The 19,289-nt window shown below is 56.0% G+C and overlaps 1 protein-coding gene across 2 annotated transcripts; it reads right to left on the bottom strand.

Moving 5' to 3' along the window:
• Positions 1–8,301: 8,301 nt before the first annotated feature.
• On the bottom strand, positions 8,302–16,219 carry LOC122922348 (programmed cell death protein 4-like). Of its 2 annotated transcripts, none has more exons than XM_044272928.1 (11): positions 16,068–16,219; positions 11,954–12,251; positions 11,347–11,444; positions 10,552–10,665; positions 9,853–10,071; positions 9,660–9,757; positions 9,196–9,310; positions 9,018–9,125; positions 8,782–8,892; positions 8,571–8,710; positions 8,302–8,458 (listed from the first exon to the last, which is right to left on the bottom strand). In XM_044272928.1, the coding sequence occupies exons 2-11, from the start codon at positions 12,213–12,215 to the stop codon at positions 8,407–8,409; spliced, it is 1,317 nt and encodes a 438-aa protein (XP_044128863.1). In that variant the 5' UTR covers positions 12,216–12,251; positions 16,068–16,219; the 3' UTR covers positions 8,302–8,406. The 2 variants fall into 2 exon arrangements, with proteins under 2 accessions (XP_044128863.1, XP_044128864.1); XM_044272929.1 differs by having other exon boundaries at positions 16,010–16,108.
• Between the last annotated feature and the right edge of the window lie 3,070 nt (positions 16,220–19,289).

The raw sequence follows: 19,289 nt of genomic DNA on the forward strand, positions 1-19,289 counted from the left end.
TCTGGCCAACCATCCTAATATAATTGCTTTTGGGGCGGTGGTTTGGCTAAAAAAACAACTTTTATTAATATGCTAATGAGCCTCTAGGTGCTATGGGGGCGTCATTAGCACCTAGAGGCTCCGTCTACCTTTAGAAACTGCCGCCGCCGAGCGCGTCCCTCCAGCCCGCCCATCTCCTCCTGAATGCGATCCTCGTATGTATTCTGCGCATGCGCAGTAAATGTCTGACAGCTTCCCTGCTCAGACATCTCCACTGCGCCTGTTCCTCGGAGCACTATGGCGTCATCGCGCAGGCGCAGTGGAGATGTCTGAGCAAGGAAGCGGTCAGACATTCACTGCGCATGCGCAGAATACATACGAGGATCGCATTCATGAGGAGATGGGCGGGCTGGAGGGACGCGCTCGGCGGCGGCAGTTTCTGAAGGTAGACGGAGCCTCTAGGTGCTAATGACGCCCCCATAGCACCTAGAGGCTCATTAGCATATTAATAAAAGTTGTTTTTTCAGCCAAACCACCGCCCCAAAAGCAATTATATTAGGATGGTTGGCCAGAGCAGACACTAGCGGATCGCTAGTGTCTGACAGCCAAATATGTGACACCTAAGTGGTAGAAACCCTTTAAGGCACTTGGGACGGAGCCCTCTGTCCCTGGATTGCATCCTTTGCCTTACTTGCTTGGATGAAGCACATGGTGAGAACAATAGATAGCGGCCATTTTAGCTCACAGACACTGCTTGACCCTCAACACGGAGCCTTGTCTCGTTATTGGGGGGATTCCCTGTATGCTGTTGGAGACTGATTGCCAGGAGTGTAAGCTGACTGAATGCTTTTCCTGTTCGTCTGCTGACAGCTATTCGCGAGGTTCCAGTTTGGAGTGCTATTTTGTATCCAGTTCGGGAGGTTGGTGTTCTGCAGTAGCTGTGCCTGTCTCTCGGAAAGGGGCATATCGCCTAAACGGATTTTAACCCCTTGTCTGCTGAAACGGTCCGTTACATTGGTGGCAAGCAGCGGGATCGTTCCTACAGCCAGAAGGACAGCTACAGGAGACACCATTTCTTTGGATTTTACAACTTAAGGGCAACGCATGTCTCAGTACAGCGACCCTAAAAGCACCAGGATGGAACCAGCAGTGGAGTACAGATACTCTGTGGAGGAATTTGACCGTATGATGTGGTTGCGGCTGAACTTCTTCGGACCCAATCCAGCTGAGAAATACGTGAAGTTCGTGAGGAGTCTAGTGTCTAAGACCCTACTATACCGGGCAGAAGGTGACGGTCAGCTGCCACGTTGGGTGGACCTCCATCGGAAGTTACGGTTGCGGGACAGTGGGAGGCCAGTCTCCATTCCCCAGCCGCAGTGTGAAGTGCAGGGAGGGGAGAGCAGCGGCCTCCCTCCCCAGCGGCAGGCTGAGTTACAGGGGGCAGAGATAGTTGTTCCTGCCCCCCAGCAGCAGAGTGATATGCCGGGAAGGCAGTGTGAAGTGCAGGGAGAGGAGAGCAGCGGCCTCCCTCCCCAGCGGCAGGCTGAGTTACAGGGGGCAGAGGTAGTTGTTCCTGCCCCCCAGCAGCAGCATGATTTTTTGGGAACTGGGAGCCGAGTCTCCATTCCCCAGCGGCAGACGGAGTTACAGGGGGCAGAGACAGTCGGTCCTGTCCCCCAGCGGCAGAGTGTCCTACAGGGAATAGAGAGCCCAGTCTCCTTTCCCCAGCAGCAGGACACTGTATTGGGAGCGGAGGCGGTCGGTCGCCCTCCCCAGCGGCTGGAAGTATGTATGGGAGAGGAGCTCGTTACCCCCTCTCCCCAGCGGCAGATTAACGCACCAGGGGGAGACAGTAAGCCCCACAACTGTGCAGATGGGACCGTGGTCTCTGCACTTACAGCACAGGGGGTAGGGACAGTTGTTCCTGTCCCCCAGCAACAGGGCAGTTTAGCCAAAGGGGAGACAGTCGGTTTCCCCCTCCAACAACCAGACTCCAACCAGGCTTCTTCCATGGTAGCGCTGGTACCAGGGCAGAGTCCCGCTGATCCCTGCCCACAAAGCAACCTCCACTCCAAGCCAGGGAGCAACTCAGAGACCGGGAGTACCAGCTACAAATATAATCTTGGTGGATTCACTGGACAGAGACAGGCTACGAAATTCAGCAGGTCCAGTATTGGGTTGTGGGTGGGCTGCCAGACTAACTCAGGTACCGACCGGCGTGAGGTCAGGTATCTGGTTAGTCTTCCCTGGGGGGGGGGGAGATGTGTGGCGAAACCAACCTCGCCACGGTGTTTTGGAGGGGGCTGTTTACCAGCCTCCTGCCCTGGGATTATGGCCCCATAAGTAATTGGGTCTTAAGGCACTTGGGACGGAGCCCTCTGTCCCTGGATTGCATCCTTTGCCTTACTTGCTTGGATGAAGCACATGGTGAGAACAATAGATAGCGGCCATTTTAGCTCACAGACACTGCTTGACCCTCAACACGGAGCCTTGTCTCGTTATTGGGGGGATTCCCTGTATGCTGTTGGAGACTGATTGCCAGGAGTGTAAGCTGACTGAATGCTTTTCCTGTTCGTCTGCTGACAGCTATTCGCGAGGTTCCAGTTTGGAGTGCTATTTTGTATCCAGTTCGGGAGGTTGGTGTTCTGCAGTAGCTGTGCCTGTCTCTCGGAAAGGGGCATATCGCCTAAACGGATTTTAACCCCTTGTCTGCTGAAACGGTCCGTTACACTCCATAACTGAGAAGCTATTGTGTCTGCACGGCCAGTATTCCCGAGAAGCTATCCTGTCTGCACGGCCAGTATTTCCGAGAAGCTATCCTGTCTGCACGGCCAGTATTCCCGAGAAGCTATCCTGTCTGCACGGCCAGTATTCCCGAGAAGCTATCCTGTCTGCACGGCCAGTATTCCCGAGAAGCTATCGTGTCTGCACGGACAGTATTCCCGAGAAGCTATTGTGTCTGCACGGACAGTATTCCCGAGAAGCTATCCTGTCTGCACGGCCAGTATTCCTGAAAAGCTATCCTGTCGGCACGGCCAGTATTCCCGAGAAGCTATCCTGTCGGCACGGCCAGTATTCCTGAAGAATGACGTCTGCACCTAGTGGAATCCTTACTATGACGAATTGCTGCAGTTTTGAAAGTGGCTCAGACTGACGGCATATTGCAGGCTAGTCCCCTGCCTAGTTCCAGAACAGGTGTGAGCACCCTCCCTCCATCGCTGGCTTAGCTAGAGCTATGGCATCAGTCGGAGATGAGACGACCTCTTTGACGGCCACACAGGTTTCCTGATGCAGTTTTGGAAGCCAAAATCAGGAGTGAATTAAAAGGAGACCTCAGATCTGTTCTTTCTATTTTCTCTCTTCTAAGATCTGTTCCCAATTTTGGCTTTAGACACTGCCTGCAGAACCTCACCGTGTGGCCGTGCCTGCAGAACCTCACCGTGTGGCCGTGCCTGCAGAACCTCACCGCGTGGCCGTGCCTGCAGAACCTCACCGCGTGGCCGTGCCTGCAGAACCTTACCGCGTGGCCGTGCCTGCAGAACCTCACCGTGTGGCCGTGCCTGCAGGACCTCACCGTGCGGCCGTGCCTGCAGAACCTTACCGCGCGGCCGTGCCTGCAGAACCTCACCGCGTGGCCGTGCCTGCAGAACCTCACCGTGTGGCCGTGCCTACAGAACCTCACCGCGTGGCCGTGCCTGCAGAACCTCACTGCGCGGCCGTGCCTACAGAACCTCACCGCGCGGCCGTGCCTACAGAACCTCACCGCGCGGCCGTGCCTACAGAACCTCACCGTGTGGCCGTGCCTACAGAACCTCACCGTGTGGCCGTGCCTACAGAACCTTACCGTGTGGCCGTGCCTGCAGGACCTTACCGTGCGGCCGTGCCTGCAGAACCTTACCGTGCGGCCGTGCCTGCAGAACCTTACCGTGCGGCCGTGCCTGCAGGACCTTACCGTGTGACCATGCCTGCAGAACCTTACGGTGTGGTCGTACCCCGTGGTGACAGGAGATCCAAGGTGCTAAGCCGTGGGTGTCTCTAATAAAGTGACTATTCATCACAGGAGCCACAAGAGAGATAGTTCTAGAAACCATACAGAGAAATGTAAAAAACAAGTGAAGCTAATCAGAAGCGGCCCACCGGGTCCCGCTAGTCGCCCCGTATAGTATCTCCTAGGGTAGACGGGTTTATCACTTACTGTAGATCTGCTGGAGGTTTGTTCCAAGCTTCAAACACGTTTTCAGTAAAATAATATTTCCCTACCCCGGCGCATTTCAGATGGTGCCCCTTGTCCTTGTGTTTAGCTTCTTATGGAAGCTTATGATGTTCTTCAGGTAGTCTGGGCTGTCCCTGGACCATGCACAGTGTAGGGCAGTCCTGTACGGACTAGACACAATGCCCACAATGTGACACCTCCAAAGACTGGTCTGGTGACCACAGTGGCTGATGCAGAGCGCTCTCCTGGACGTCTCCAACGTCGTTGGCGGCCATCCCCTCTGCTCAGCATGAATCGACTTTCAGCAGTGAACAGCACTGAGGCCACTGGTCCCTCGTCAGTGTAGATGCTTCCTGGCCCAAGACGATGAGGCCTGTGCCTGGTGGTGCGGTCAGGTATCTTGCAGGTCGTCTAGCATGCAGACCATGCTGATGTAAACGTTTTCCAATGGTCTGATGTGACACTTGGTGCCTCTCACCTCCTTACATGTACCTGGAGTTGTGTGGCATTCATCATCCGGTTCCGCAAGGCATTGTTCACAATGAAGCGGTCATCAGTGTGGGATGTGGCCACAGGACGTCCACGTATCTGCCTTTCTGTGACTCTTTCAGTCTCTGTATCTCTAATACAACCTGCTGGTGACACTCTAAGCTCAGGGGCCAACTCCATCTGAGGACATCCTGCTTAAAGGTTTTGGTCATGTCTTCCCTTTCCCTTCTGTCCTCGTGTTCTGCTAGTTTTACACCTGTGGTATGAATTCTGTCAGGCTGCTCCAGCATAGAACAGCCTGGCAGAATTCACCGGAGCCGGCACTGACGGCCCCATTAAATATAAGGCGGAGATCTGGCCACCTCCCAGCACACAATGCGGAGGATCGGCCAGACACAAACCGCTGCAGGCTGAAGTTTGTGTCCAGAAGATTCCCAGCATTGTCACCAGAGGTGTGAGACTAGCCTAACATATATAAAGGTTTCGGTCATGTCCCCCCTAACATATATAAAGGTTTCAGCCATGTCCCCCCCTAACATATAAAGGTTTCAGCCATGTCCCCCCCCAACATATATAAAGGTTTCAGCCATGTCCCCCCCTAACATATAAAGGTTTCAGCCATGTCCCCCCCCCCAACATATATAAAGGTTTTGGTCATGTCCCCCCCTAATATATATATAAAGGTTTTGGTCATGTCCCCCCCTAACATATATAAAGGTTTCAGCCATGTCCCCCCCCCCTAACATATATAAAGGTTTCAGCCATGTCCCCCCCCCCCCCTAACATATATAAAGGTTTCAGCCATGTCCCCCCCTAACATATATAAAGGTTTTGGTCATGTCCCCCCTAACATATATAAAGGTTTCAGCCATGTCCCCCCCCTAACATATATAAAGGTTTTGGTCATGTCCCCCCCTAACATATATAAAGGTTTCGGCCATGTCCCCCCCCCTAACATATATAAAGGTTTCAGCCATGTCCCCCCCCTAACATATATAAAGGTTTCAGCCATGTCCCCCCCCCCCCTAACATATATAAAGGTTTCAGCCATGTCCCCCCCCCTAACATATATAAAGGTTTTGGTCATGTCCCCCCTAACATATATAAAGGTTTCAGCCATGTCCCCCCCCCCCCCTAACATATATAAAGGTTTTGGTCATGTCCCCCCTAACATATATAAAGGTTTTGGTCATGTCCCCCCTAACATATATAAAGGTCTCGGTCATGTCCCCCCTAACATCTATAAAGGTTTCAGCCATGTCCCCCCCTAACATATAAAGGTTTTGGTCATGTCCCCCCCTCACATATATAAAGGTCTCGGTCATGTCCCCCCCTAACATATATAAAGGTCTTGGTCATGTCCCCCCCTAACATATATAAAGGTCTCGGTCATGTCCCCTTTTCTTCATGGCTATACAGATTAGGATCTTTAAGTCTCTCCTGATATCTTTTACGCTTTACCTGTTCTTTTTGTAGGTGGGGTCTCCAGAACTGGACTCATTATTACAGATGAGGTCTCACTGGCGCTCTATACAGGGGATCAGTATTACAGATGAGGTCTCACTGGCGCTCTATACAGGGGATCAGTATTACAGATGAGGTCTCACTGGCGCTCTATACAGGGGATCAGTATTACAGATGAGGTCTCACTGGCGCTCTATACAGGGGATCAGTATTACAGATGAGGTCTCACTGGCGCTCTATACAGGGGATCAGTATTACAGATGAGACAGCCATGGAGGTTCTTAACGAGCAGAGCTTGTGATCTCCACTCAGCCACTGACCTACAACTCTCATCCTCCAGTTTTTACATCATTTCTGTCTGCAGGCTTCTCTAGGTGCTGAACCCATCCTTTACACGGACTGCTTTGGACCATTAAACTTGCTCCTCACGCTCCCAGATTTGAAGGTTCTGGGAGGTCCATACTGATGACTAGGGGTGAGCAGATTCCTTCATTTTACTGCTGTACAGAGTCTCCATGCGTCGTTAAGTCCGAAGGCGCGTGAGATTTCGGGGAAGAACTTCGATTCTACAACTTTACATTTAAAAACAGCGATCCGAAGTCGGCTTTGGTACTGACTGGTTCTAAAATGTTTTTGTAGAATTGAAGGCCGAAGTTCTTCACCAAAGTCTCACGCGACTTCAGAGTTAACGAAGTTTGCCTCTGCGAAGCCCACACATTTTATGCGGTACAGGTCTCCGTAACAGCATTAAAACGAAATTGGGGAACAAATCAAGTTTGGATCTTGGATCCGAAGGGCGATTCGCTCACCCCTACTGATGAGCTATCCTCTGGCTAAGTCTTCAGTACCAGATCGTCGGAAGTCCAACACCCGGGACCCCCGCTCCTGTGAGCCCCGCCGCCTTCTCTGTGCTCGAGCACAGCGCCGTACATGTGTAGTGGCCGTGCTTGGTATCGCCCTGAGCCCAATTCACTTCTATGGGGCTGAGCTACGTCTAGGCCATATGACCGATGAACGTGACGTCACCTGGCCTGGGGAAACCTGGAGAATGCTGCTGTGCCAGCTGATCAGCGGGGGTCCCGGGTGTCGGACCCCTACCATTCAGATACTGATTACCTATTCAGAGGGTAGGTCATCAGTATAAATCTCCTTGAAGGCGACATCTAAAAGACTGTCTTCAAGGAGCCCCATGTGTTGGCTGCTGAATATGTGATGGTTTGGACGGTGACACGCCCAGTTTAATAGCAGGTCTCTCGTTATCAGTCAGAACACAATAAAAACCTTCTACTGACAACCTGTATTGCTGTATCTGGAAGTAGTCATCGGGTTCCAGTCGTTCCACCAGGGACTTTCTTTCCATGCTGCCCACTTTTGGACTTCCAATTTACACCTTTTTCTACACTTCTGCACCCAATCCTGAGAGTAGACAATGCTTTGTGGCATATTATACTTGGACCAGGGTGGTCATTTCCTTCACCCATATTGTACGGCGTAGAGCATTCCAAAAGATACTTAAACGCTTCCTGCTTGCAATGTTTACGGCCAGAAAGGTCCAAAGAATGGGAATAAAGCATGGCCGACTAAAAGGGACACCAGTTGGGATTTCACAGTTTGCCCTAAAAAAGCGCACGTCTATGGAATATGTCTTGAGACAACAAGGGAAACCTTCCACCTCTTTGCTGAAGAGCATTAGGATCATTATTGGTGGAGTCTGGTTCATGGTCTTCACACAAGAGTCATCAGAAGAAACGTCTCAGTACGAAACACAAGATGGAGGAATCGAAAGGAAGAACAAGGTGCGCGCCCAAAAGAGACAAAGTGTTAAAGATGTCAAGAATAATCTTATAAAATTCTCTAATAACGGAACGTCTTGTCAATTGGCTTCACGTCAGGGCTGAGCGGCAGCCAGTGGCACCTAAGAATGGATTCTACAAATATCCACAAATCCTGGAAACAGGAGACAGAGAATTAACAAACCAACCGTGAAGAGGCGACAGATCGCACCCGTTGCTGATGTGAAGATGGACGTTCTGCAGTCTTCTTCACAGACCTGGAGACTATGCGAGACGTCCAAACTGGAGGCATCACACAATACAAACTTTCCAAAGCCTAAACTTATGCTTCGCGTATCTATACAACAGCACAAACACACCGGGTGCGCGTCTCAGTTCTCCACTCTTTATTTCGGAATAACTGATCGTCATGACATGTTCCCAAGAGACCCTCAGATCCTGGAAAGCATTGGTTGGTACAGGCTGGAGTCACTCTTTGATAAGCCCACCATCGCCTTCACTCACAAAGCGTTTCCGGCCCCTGCAGTAAACAAGAGTGAAGGGCAGAAGTGTTTGTGTGTCAGCCGTTTCACCAGAGGACAAGGGACTGTGCCCAAAGCAAAGTTTCCATCAGAGATAAGATGTGCACTCACCTAGAGGGACACTCGTCCCGTAGCTGTTTGGTAATCACCCCCTCCTGATAACACAGCTCCACTAACTTTTCCATGACGTTGTGGGCCAGCGGGACATCCAGAGTGAGGTCTGGCAGCTCCGAGTACACACGCTGGAAGCCCTGCAAGACGTCGGACAGTGAGGAGGAGGCCAACATGTAAATACAGAAAGTGTGAGTGACTCGAGCATTACCCGGTTCATCTGGTCAAGCGTGATCAGACCACTTTCCCATAAAGCTTTCAGCAATTTCACCACCATCAGAACGTGGCCTTCAGCAGAGCTTTCCAACACCAGAACCACAGCCTGGAACCAGGGAGACACCAAGGTGAGGATATAACCGCCATAGACACATAGCATATCACCCATTCCGTGGCCCCGCCGCCAAGACGCATGGTAACAGAGACACAGATACACAATGCCATAGATACCTCATAGACAAGCTCATGGTGGAAATGAGGCACCTCCAACTCCCCCAGACATCGCTCTGCCTCAGATACTTGTCCTGAGACTAAGAACTCCTGTAGGATGAGGTTCATCTGAAAGAAGACACAACCATAAGCGATCAGAACCTGGCTGGAAGAAATGAGTCTTCATGATCACACTCACCTCCTTAATAAGATGTTTAACAGGTCTCTGGCCCCCACCAACGCCCCATACATTGTCCAGTCGGATAATTTCCCTCTTGATTCTTAATAACACTGCGGCACGGTCCAGCGCTGCCCTGAGAGGACCAACCACGGCATGAGATGACATCATAAGACCTCAAGAAAGGCCTTAAATTGGGGAGAACGAGCATAAAAGGGCGAACAGAAGGCAGATGGAAATCATCAGCATGGAGGGATGACTTCCTGCCATTAACAAGTGTGGTCAGTCAGGGAGGCTCTGCCCTGGGAGACTATTTTGACCAAACTGGCTCTCAGTAGGAATGACAGGAGGTCACTAGGTGGAGAATTATTGATAGGACAGTAAGGAGAGCAGTGACAGATCGGGGCATGAGGGGCTAGGCCCCGATGTGTGACCCCCAGCAGCTGACATGCATTATTCCCAGCATTCACCACCAGCCCTCTCACCGCGCATGCTCACAGTCAACTCGTCCCTTGTAGTGATCCAGGAAATCTAATGGCAAAGCGTGATCCGCAACTGCACGAGCAATAAACTGGCCCAGCATCTGCAAGACAAGCATGGGACACCGCACGCTTCAGTGTGAACATCCTTCTAGTCGGACAGCAGAAGACGAGGATGCCAGGCTGCTTCGGTCATTACCTGTGGAGCCTCAGGGGTGTCCAGGATCAGGTCAGCGAGCTCCGTCAGCAGTCGGTCGAAGGCCTGCGTCATGTCCTTTTCAGACAGGAGTTTGCACAGATCACACAGGAGACGAGACGTCAGCTCGCGGTGACTAGCTTTTCCTTCCAGGGACAGAGACACAGCAAGACGGGGAACCCCAGGCTTCTGAGTTCCCAAATTCAGCTCCCGCAGAAGAGCCTGCGGTGAAACAGGAACACAACCTCAGCTGTGACCTCACTACGCCGCCATGTGGGACAGGAGCGTGAATGGATTTGTTTGGCAGCAGTGCCCTCCCATCATGTATGATGGACGTGTGAGGGGATGATCAGCACCAGTGCAGCCGACCTTATACACCATTGCGAATGGCGTTTTAAGCCTGTATCAGTACATTTGAGGAATACGTTGGCATTCTCAGGTCTCGGACTCACAAGACCATGAGGTCTCGATACGGGTTGTGAACCGATGCATTTTGGCTAAAAGATCAACTAATACCTGAGGTTTGTCATTTCTGGAGGATGCAGCGCAGTCTTATAATGTTTGGGGTGTCAGTACGTTGTCAGCCAGTGTGGTGCACTACACGTAGTATACCAAGTGTCTTCATGGAGTGGCTTGTCTGCACCCTACTGGAGCTTCTCTAACCAGAACTCCACAGCCCAGGCCTCATCACCAGGTACTTACCAGAACCTCCTCGGTGTCTCCATGCTCAAAGTATTCCTGCACCATGGGCTGCACCGTCTTCTGTAGCCCGGCCTCATCCAGCTCCGGGATCACCTTCTGATATACCGTGGCCCCCTGATAGGAGATACCAGTGAGTGAGGAGAATACGGACAATACACCAAACACTCACCAACATCCTGTGGTCCGGAGAGCAGTGGCAATTCTCCCAGGATCCCGCTATAGTCTGTGAACCTGGAGCGGTGCTGCGAGCCCGCGTTCTGTCAGTGGTCGGGGTGTACAGCGCCAGCCCGCGTTCTGTCAGTGGTCGGGGTGTACAGCGCCAGCCCGCGTTCTGTCAGTGGTCGGGGTGTACAGCGCCAGCCCGCGTTCTGTCAGTGGTCGGGGTGTACAGCGCCAGCCCGCGTTCTGTCAGTGGTCGGGGTGTACAGCGCCAGCCCGCGTTCTGTCAGTGGTCGGGGTGTACAGCGCCAGCCCGCGTTCTGTCAGTGGTCGGGGTGTACAGCGCCAGCCCGCGTTCTGTCAGTGGTCGGGGTGTACAGCGCCAGCCCGCGTTCTGTCAGTGGTCGGGGTGTACAGCGCCAGCCCGCGTTCTGTCAGTGGTCGGGGTGTACAGTGCCAGCCCGCGTTCTGTCAGTGGTCGGGGTGTACAGCGCCAGCCCGCGTTCTGCAGCAACCAGTCTGCAGGGAGACCTGACTCCGGTCTCCTAGAAGAGAAGAAGCCCCCTCAGTGCTGGTCTCACAACCATCTGACCACTGATGCAAGTCTTCTGGTCACCTGCTTCACACAGCCATTACCTGAGCAGCTTCATCATAATTTGGGTCTCGAGCATCAGGTTCCTGATAAGTGTAGACCTGCCCTGGAGCTCCCCAGACTCCTTTTCCACCAGCGCCACCTGCAAAAGAAACCAAATATGTGACCGTCCCTCCCCCATCTACAATCCCACATCTAGATCTACCAGACATTGACCACTACAGTCCCGGCACCCTCCTTGCAGCCAGCGGCCCGGCACCCTCCCTGCAGCCAGCGGCACGGCACCCTCCCTGCAGCCAGCGGCACGGCACCCTCCCTGCAGCCAGCGGCACGGCACCCTCCCTGCAGCCAGCGGCACGGCACCCTCCCTGCAGCCAGCGGCACGGCACCCTCCCTGCAGCCAGCGGCACGGCACCCTCCCTGCAGCCAGCGGCCCGGCACCCTCCCTGCAGCCAGCGGCCCGACACCCTCCCTGCAGCCAGCGGCCCGACACTCTCCCTGCAGCCAGCGGCCCGACACCCTCCCTGCAGCCAGCGGCCCGACACCCTCCCTGCAGCCAGCGGCCCGACACCCTCCCTGCAGCCAGCGGCCCGACACCCTCCCCACCTCCCTTATCTTTGCTCACTCGCCTCGTGAAGCCCCCCTTTGTACCTTTCTTGGGGAGTCCTCGTCCTTTCCCCATCCGGGATTTTCTGTCGTGGCCTTTCTCTCGAGGACTGATGGGCTCCACTGGACAGTCAGTGCTCTCGGACTCCCGGGTAGAGTCACGCGATGATGTCCTGCGCACGCGATGCTTGGCCTTGGCCTTCATTTTTGCTTCGTGTAGAGCCTTTTCCTGTGGTGTCCAGTCCCGAGACATCTCCTCATCACTCAGCTCCTCTCCCTCCAAGACTTCATCCTCTCCAGGACCCATCCCAGCAGAAGACGATGTCCCAAATGATAAATTGTCCTGGAAACCAAGGAAGAGTGTAATTGCCCTGGCCACAGTGACACCAGGGGGCGCCACCACCCAGTACAGGGAGGGCATCCCTGATATCAGTAACTGCTACCCGACTGTCATTGTCCTGCACCCCCAGATCTATCACACGTTACTCCACAATAACAAGACCATAAGAACAAACACCTACCAATAGTCTAAACCAGTGATGGGGAACCTTTTACAGACCAAGTGCCGAAACCGTAACCCCAACCCCACACATGTATCGCAAAGTGCCAACATGGCAATTCACCCTGAATACTACAGTCCAGTATAGTATATATTCCATGTACTTTATCATTTAGCTATAATAGCCTGCCTGCATTCAGTGCGCTGCCTGTGCTGTTCATAGTGCGCCCTGCGTTGTACATAGTGCGTCCTGCGCTGCCTGTACCGTACATAGTGCGCCCTGCGCTGCCTGTGTCGTACATAGTGCGCCCTGCGCCGCCTGTGCCGTACATAGTGCGCCCTGTGCCGTACATAGTGCGTCCTGTGCCGTACATAGTGCGCCCTGTGCCGTACATAGTGCATCCTGCGCTGCCTGTGCCGTACACAGTGCGTCCTGCGCTGTACATAGTGCGCCCTGCCCTGTACATAGTGCACCCTGCACTGCCTGTGCCGTACATAGTGTGCCCTGCGCTGCCTGTGCCGTACATAGTTCGTCCTCCGCTGCCTGTGCTGTACATAGTGCGCCCTGCGCTGCCTGTGCCGTACATAGTGCGCCCTGCGCTGCCTGTGCCGTACATAGTGCGCCCTGCGCTGCCTGTGCCGTACATAGTTCGTCCTGCGCTGCCCGTGCTGTTCATAGTGCGTCCTGCGCTGCCTGTGCCGTACATAGTTCGTCCTGCGCTGCCCGTGCTGTTCATAGTGCGTCCTGCGCTGCCTGTGCCGTACATAGTTCGTCCTGCGCAGTACATAGTGCGCCCTGCGCTGCCTGTGCCGTACCTAGTGCGCCCTGCGCTGCCTGCGCCGTACATAGTGTGCCCTGCGCTGCCTGTGCCGTACATAGTTCGTCATGCCCTGTACATAGTGCGCCCTGCGCTGCCTGTGCCGTACATAGTGTGCCCTGCGCTGCCTGTGCCGTAAATAGTGTGCCCTGCGCTGCCTGTGCCGTACATAGTGTGCCCTGCGCTGCCTGTGCCGTACATAGTGCGTCCTGCGCTGCCTGTGCCGTTCATAGTGCGCCCTGCGCTGCCTGTGCCGTACATAGTTCGTCCTCCGCTGCCTGTGCCGTACATAGTTCGTCCTGCGCTGCCCGTGCTGTTCATAGTGCGTCCTGCGCTGCCTGTGCCGTACATAGTTCGTCCTGCGCAGTACATAGTGCGCCCTGCGCTGCCTGTGCCGTACCTAGTGCGCCCTGCGCTGCCTGCGCCGTACATAGTGTGCCCTGCGCTGCCTGTGCCGTACATAGTTCGTCATGCCCTGTACATAGTGCGCCCTGCGCTGCCTGTGCCGTACATAGTGTGCCCTGCGCTGCCTGTGCCGTACATAGTGTGCCCTGCGCTGCCTGTGCCGTACATAGTGTGCCCTGCGCTGCCTGTGCCGTACATAGTGCGCCCTGCGCTGCCTGTGCCGTACATAGTTCGTCCTCCGCTGCCTGTGCCGTACATAGTGCGCCCTGCGCTGCCTGTGCCGTACCTAGTGCGCCCTGCGCCGTACATAGTGTGCCCTGCGCTGCCTGTACCGTACATAGTTCGTCCTGCCCTGTACATAGTGCGCCCTGCGCTGCCTGTGCCGTACATAGTGTGCCCTGCGCTGCCTGTGCCGTACATAGTTCGTCCTCCGCTGCCTGTGCCGTACATAGTGCGCCCTGCGCTGCCTGTGCCGTGCATAGTGCGCCCTGCGCTGCCTGTGCCGTACATAGTGCGTCCTGCGCTGCCTGTGCTGTACATAGTTCGTCCTGCGCCGTACATAGTGCGCCCTGCGCTGCCTGTGCCGTACATAGTGCGCCCTGCACTGCCTGTGCCGTACATAGTGCGCCCTGCGCTGCCTGTGCCGTACATAGTTCGTCCTCCGCCTGTGCCGTACATAGTGCGCCCTGCGCTGCCTGTGCCGTACATAGTGCGCCCTGCGCAGTACATAGTGCGCCCTGCGCTGCCTGTGCCGTACCTAGTGCGCCCTGCGCTGCCTGTGCCGTACATAGTGCGCCCTGCGCTGCCTGTGCCGTACATAGTGCGCCCTGCGCTGCCTGTGCCGTACATAGTGCGCCCTGCGCTGCCTGTGCCGTACATAGTGCGCCCTGCGCTGCCTGTGCCGTACATAGTGCGCCCTGCGCTGCCTGTGCCGTACATAGTGCGCCCTGCGCTGCCTGTGCTGTACATAGTGCGCCCTGCGCTGCCTGTGCTGTACATAGTGCGCCCTGCGCTGCCTGTGCCGTACATAGTGCGCCCTGCGCTGCCTGTGCTGTACATAGTGCCCCCTGCGCTGCCTGTGCCGTACATAGTGCGCCCTGCGCTGCCTGTGCTGTACATAGTGCGCCCTGCGCTGCCTGTGCCGTACATAGTGCCCCCTGCGCTGCCTGTGCCGTACGTAGTGCGCCCTGCGCTGCCTGTGCCGTACGTAGTGCGCCCTGCGCTGCCTGTGCCGTACATAGTGCGCCCTGCGCTGCCTGTGCCGTACATAGTGCGCCCTGCGCTGCCTGTGCCGTGCATAGTGCGCCCTGCGCTGCCTGTGCCGTACATAGTGCGCCCTGCGCTGCCTGTGCCGTACATAGTGCGCCCTGCGCTGCCTGTGCTGTACATAGTGCGCCCTGCGCTGCCTGTGCTGTACATAGTGCGCCCTGCGCTGCCTGTGCTGTACATAGTGCGCCCTGCGCTGCCTGTGCCGTACATAGTGCGCCCTGCGCTGCCTGTGCTGTACATAGTGCCCCCTGCGCTGCCTGTGCCGTACATAGTGCGCCCTGCGCTGCCTGTGCTGTACATAGTGCGCCCTGCGCTGCCTGTGCCGTACATAGTGCCCCCTGCGCTGCCTGTGCCGTACGTAGTGCGCCCTGCGCTGCCTGTGCCGTACGTAGTGCGCCCTGTGCTGCCTGTGCCGTACATAGTGCGCCCTGCGCTGCCTGTGCCGTACATAGTGCGCCCTGCGCTGCCTGTGCCGTACATAGTGCGCCCTGTGCTGCCTGTGCCGTACATAGTGCGCCCTGCGCTGCCTGTGCTGTACATAGTGCGCCCTGCGCTGCCTGTGCCGTACATAGTGCCCCCTGCGCTGCCTGTGCCGTACGTAGTGCGCCCTGCGCTGCCTGTGCTGTACATAGTGCGCCCTGCGCTGCCTGTGCCGTACGTAGTGCGCCCTGCGCTGCCTGTGCTGTACGTAGTGCGCCCTGCGCTGCCTGTGCCGTACATAGTGCCCCCTGCGCTGCCTGTGCCGTACGTAGTGCGCCCTGCGCTGCTGGCAGGAAGAGTCTAAGGCATATTAGTACAACAGAGACATTTTCCAGGGTGCGGGTGCCCACAGAGAGGGCTCCGAGTGCCGCCTCTGTCACCCGTGCCATAGGTTTGCCATCACTGGTCTAAACGGACAGACAACACACAGGGAAGGGGTTAACGTAGAATGCAGAGGAAACAGAGAAGGGGTTACTTCTTCAGACAGGTGGAGCAGGGAAGGGGTTAATGCTACAGACAGGTGGAGCAGGGAAGGGGTTAATGCTAGGGGGGGGTTTCTGGGCTCAGGCTCCATGTGTTCCATATGTCTCCAGCACGTGCTGCACACATGGGGGGGGGGGGGCCCATCACCTCTGACACCTCAGCCTCATGTGACGTCACTGTGGCCCCCAGGGGTCAGGCCTCTCACCTCCTGTCCTCTACACACCCCAACACTGAGCACGGAGCCTCCAGATCTCCTCACAGCCTCCAGGAAGTGATGTGAAAGTCTGACGCCTCAGATCCTCCCCCAACCTCCTGCCTCCTCCTAACCTCTCTCCTCCCCAGTCCTGCCTTCTCCTAACCTCCCTCCTCCCCAGTCCTGCCTTCTCCTAACCTCCCTCCTCTCCAGTCCTGCCTTCTCCTAACCTCTCCTCTCCAGTCCTGCCTTCTCCTAACCTCCCTCCTCCCCAGTCCTGCCTTCTCCTCATCAGTCCTGCCTCCTCCTAACCTCCCTCCTCTCCAGTCCTGCCTCCTCCTCCCCAGTCCTGCCTCCTCCTAACCTCCCTCCTCCCCAGTCCTGCCTCCTCCTAACCTCCCTCCTCTCCAGTCCTGCCTTCATTCTCCCCAGTCCTGCCTTCTCCTAACCTCTCCTCTCCAGTCCTGCCTTCTCCTAACCTCCCTCCTCTCCAGTCCTGCCTTCTCCTAACCTCCCTCCTCCCCAGTCCTGCCTCCTCCTCATCAGTCCTGCCTTCTCCTAACCTCCCTCCTTCCCAGTCCTGCCTTCTCCTAACCTCCCTCCTCTCCAGTCCTGCCTTCTCCTAACCTCCCTCCTCTCCAGTCCTGCCTTCTCCTAACCTCTCCTCTCCAGTCCTGCCTTCTCCTAACCTCCCTCCTCCCCAGTCCTGCCTTCTCCTCATCAGTCCTGCCTCCTCCTAACCTCCCTCCTCTCCAGTCCTGCCTCCTCCTCCCCAGTCCTGCCTCCTCCTAACCTCCCTCCTCCCCAGTCCTGCCTCCTCCTAACCCCCCTCCTCTCCAGTCCTGCCTTCATTCTCCCCAGTCCTGCCTTCTCCTAACCTCTCCAGTCCTGCCTTCTCCTAACCTCCCTCCTCATCAGTCCTGCCTCCTCCTAACCACCCCTCCTTCCCAGTCCTGCCTTCTCCTAACCTCCCTCCTCTCCAGTCCTGCCTTCTCCTAACCTCCCTCCTCTCCAGTCCTGCCTTCTCCTAACCTCTCCTCTCCAGTCCATGCCTTCTCCTAACCTCCCTCCTCCCCAGTCCTGCCTTCTCCTCATCAGTCCTGCCTCCTCCTAACCTCCCTCCTCTCCAGTCCTGCCTCCTCCTCCCCAGTCCTGCCTCCTCCTAACCTCCCTCCTCCCCAGTCCTGCCTCCTCCTAACCTCCCTCCTCCCCAGTCCTGCCCTCTCCTGCCTCCTCCTACCTCCCATCCTCTCCAGTCCTGCCTTCATTCATTCTCTCCAGTCCCTGCCTTCTCCTAACCTCTCCTCTCCAGTCCTGCCTTCTCCTAACCTCCCTCCTCCCCAGTCCTCGCCTCCTCCTAACCTCCCTCCTCCCCAGTCCTGCCTCCTCCTAACCTCCCTCCTCCTAACCTCCTGCCTCCCTCAGTCCTGCCTCCTCCTAACCTCCCTCCTCCCCAGTCCTGCCTCCTCCTACCTCCCTCCTCCCCAGTCCTGCCTCCTCCTAACCTCCCTCCTCCCCAGTCCTGCCTCCTCCTAACCTCCCTCCTCCCAGTCCTGCCTCCTCCTAACCTCCCTCCTCTCCAGTCCTGCCTCCTCCTCCCCAGTCCTGCCTCCTCCTAACCTCCCTCCTCCCCAGTCCTGCCTCCTCCTAACCTCCGTCCTCTCCAGTCCTGCCTTCATTCTCCCCAGCAAATGATGGCCAATGGGATAGAGAAGGCGCTCATAGGGTAAGTAAATTCAAACAAACAAATTTCTAATGAAAGAAATGGTTTGCTCACCTACTGCGGTTGCATCAATTGGATGCAACTGCAATGGAGATCAAGTATAGATAAGGGATGGTTGGTGCAGCCAAGATCCGTCCTAACACCTTGGGCAGGGGCCACCCTGCCACTAGGGTAATGGAAATGAAGAGAAGTACGCTACACCTTAAGTGGAGCGTGTGGACTGCTGGGGGCGCACGAGACAACCAAACAAGGACCGTGTTTTAATTTCGGCAGTATTCCATTTATTTATACAGTCTTATAAATAAATGGAATACTGCCGAAATTAAAACACGGTCCTTGTTTGGTTGTCTCGTGCGCCCCCAGCAGTCCACACGCTCCACTTAAGGTGTAGCGTACTTCTCTTCATTCTCCCCAGTCCTGCCTTCTCCTAACCTCTCCTCTCCAGTCCTGCCTTCTCCTAACCTCCCTCCTCATCAGTCCTGCCTCCTCCTAACCTCCCTCCTCTCCAGTCCTGCCTTCTCCTAACCTCCCTCCTCTCCAGTCCTGCCTTCTCCTAACCTCTCCTCTCCAGTCCTGCCTTCTCCTAACCTCCCTCCTCATCAGTCCTGCCTCCTCCTAACCCCCCTCCTTCCCAGTCCTGCCTTCTCCTAACCTCCCTCCTCTCCAGTCCTGCCTTCTCCTAACCTCCCTCCTCTCCAGTCCTGCCTTCTCCTAACCTCTCCTCTCCAGTCCTGCCTTCTCCTAACCTCCCTCCTCCCCAGTCCTGCCTTCTCCTCATCAGTCCTGCCTCCTCCTAACCTCCCTCCTCTCCAGTCCTGCCTCCTCCTCCCCAGTCCTGCCTCCTCCTAACCTCCCTCCTCCCCAGTCCTGCCTCCCCCTAACCTCCCTCCTCTCCAGTCCTGCCTTCATTCTCCCCAGTCCTGCCTTCTCCTAACCTCTCCTCTCCAGTCCTGCCTTCTCCTAACCTCCCTCCTCCCCAGTCCTGCCTCCTCCTAACCTCTCTCCTCCCCAGTCCTGCCTCCTCCTAACCTCCCTCCTCCCCAGTCCTGCCTTCTCCTCATCAGTCCTGCCTCCTCCTAACCTCCCTCCTCTCCAGTCCTGCCTCCTCCTCCCCAGTCCTGCCTCCTCCTAACCTCCCTCCTCCCCAGTCCTGCCTCCTCCTAACCTCCCTCCTCCCCAGTCCTGCCTCCTCCTAACCTCCCTCCTCCCCAGTCCTGCTCCTCCTAACCTCCCTCCTCCCCAGTCCTGCCTCCTCCTAACCTCCCTCCTCCCCAGTCCTGCCTCCTCTTAACCTCCCTCCTCCCCAGTCCTGCCTCCTCCTAACCTCCCTCCTCCCCAGTCCTGCCTCCTCCTAACCTCTCCTCCCCAGTCCTGCCTTCTCCTAACCTCCCTCCACCCCAGTCCTGCCTCCTCCTAACCTCCCTCCACCCAGTCCTGCCTCCTCCTAACCTCCCTCCTCCCCAGTCCTGCCTTCTCCTCCCCAGTCCTGCCTTCTCCTAACCTCCCTCCAC

This window comes from Bufo gargarizans, unplaced genomic scaffold, assembly GCF_014858855.1.
Source record: "Bufo gargarizans isolate SCDJY-AF-19 unplaced genomic scaffold, ASM1485885v1 fragScaff_scaffold_249_pilon, whole genome shotgun sequence".
Taxonomy (NCBI): Eukaryota; Metazoa; Chordata; class Amphibia; order Anura; family Bufonidae; genus Bufo; species Bufo gargarizans.

Excerpts from the sequence above, each read along its gene's own strand:
- LOC122922348 (XM_044272928.1), bottom strand. The coding sequence starts at position 12,215 with ATGGGTCCTGGAGAGGATGAAGTCTTGGAGGGAGAGGAGCTGAGTGAT. Across the intron at positions 9,311-9,659 it reads GTTGACTGTGAGCATGCGCG|GGCAGCGCTGGACCGTGCCG; the intron begins GTGAGAGGGCTG and ends TGGTCCTCTCAG. Across the intron at positions 8,711-8,781 it reads CGCTTGACCAGATGAACCGG|GGCTTCCAGCGTGTGTACTC; the intron begins GTAATGCTCGAG and ends GACGTCTTGCAG.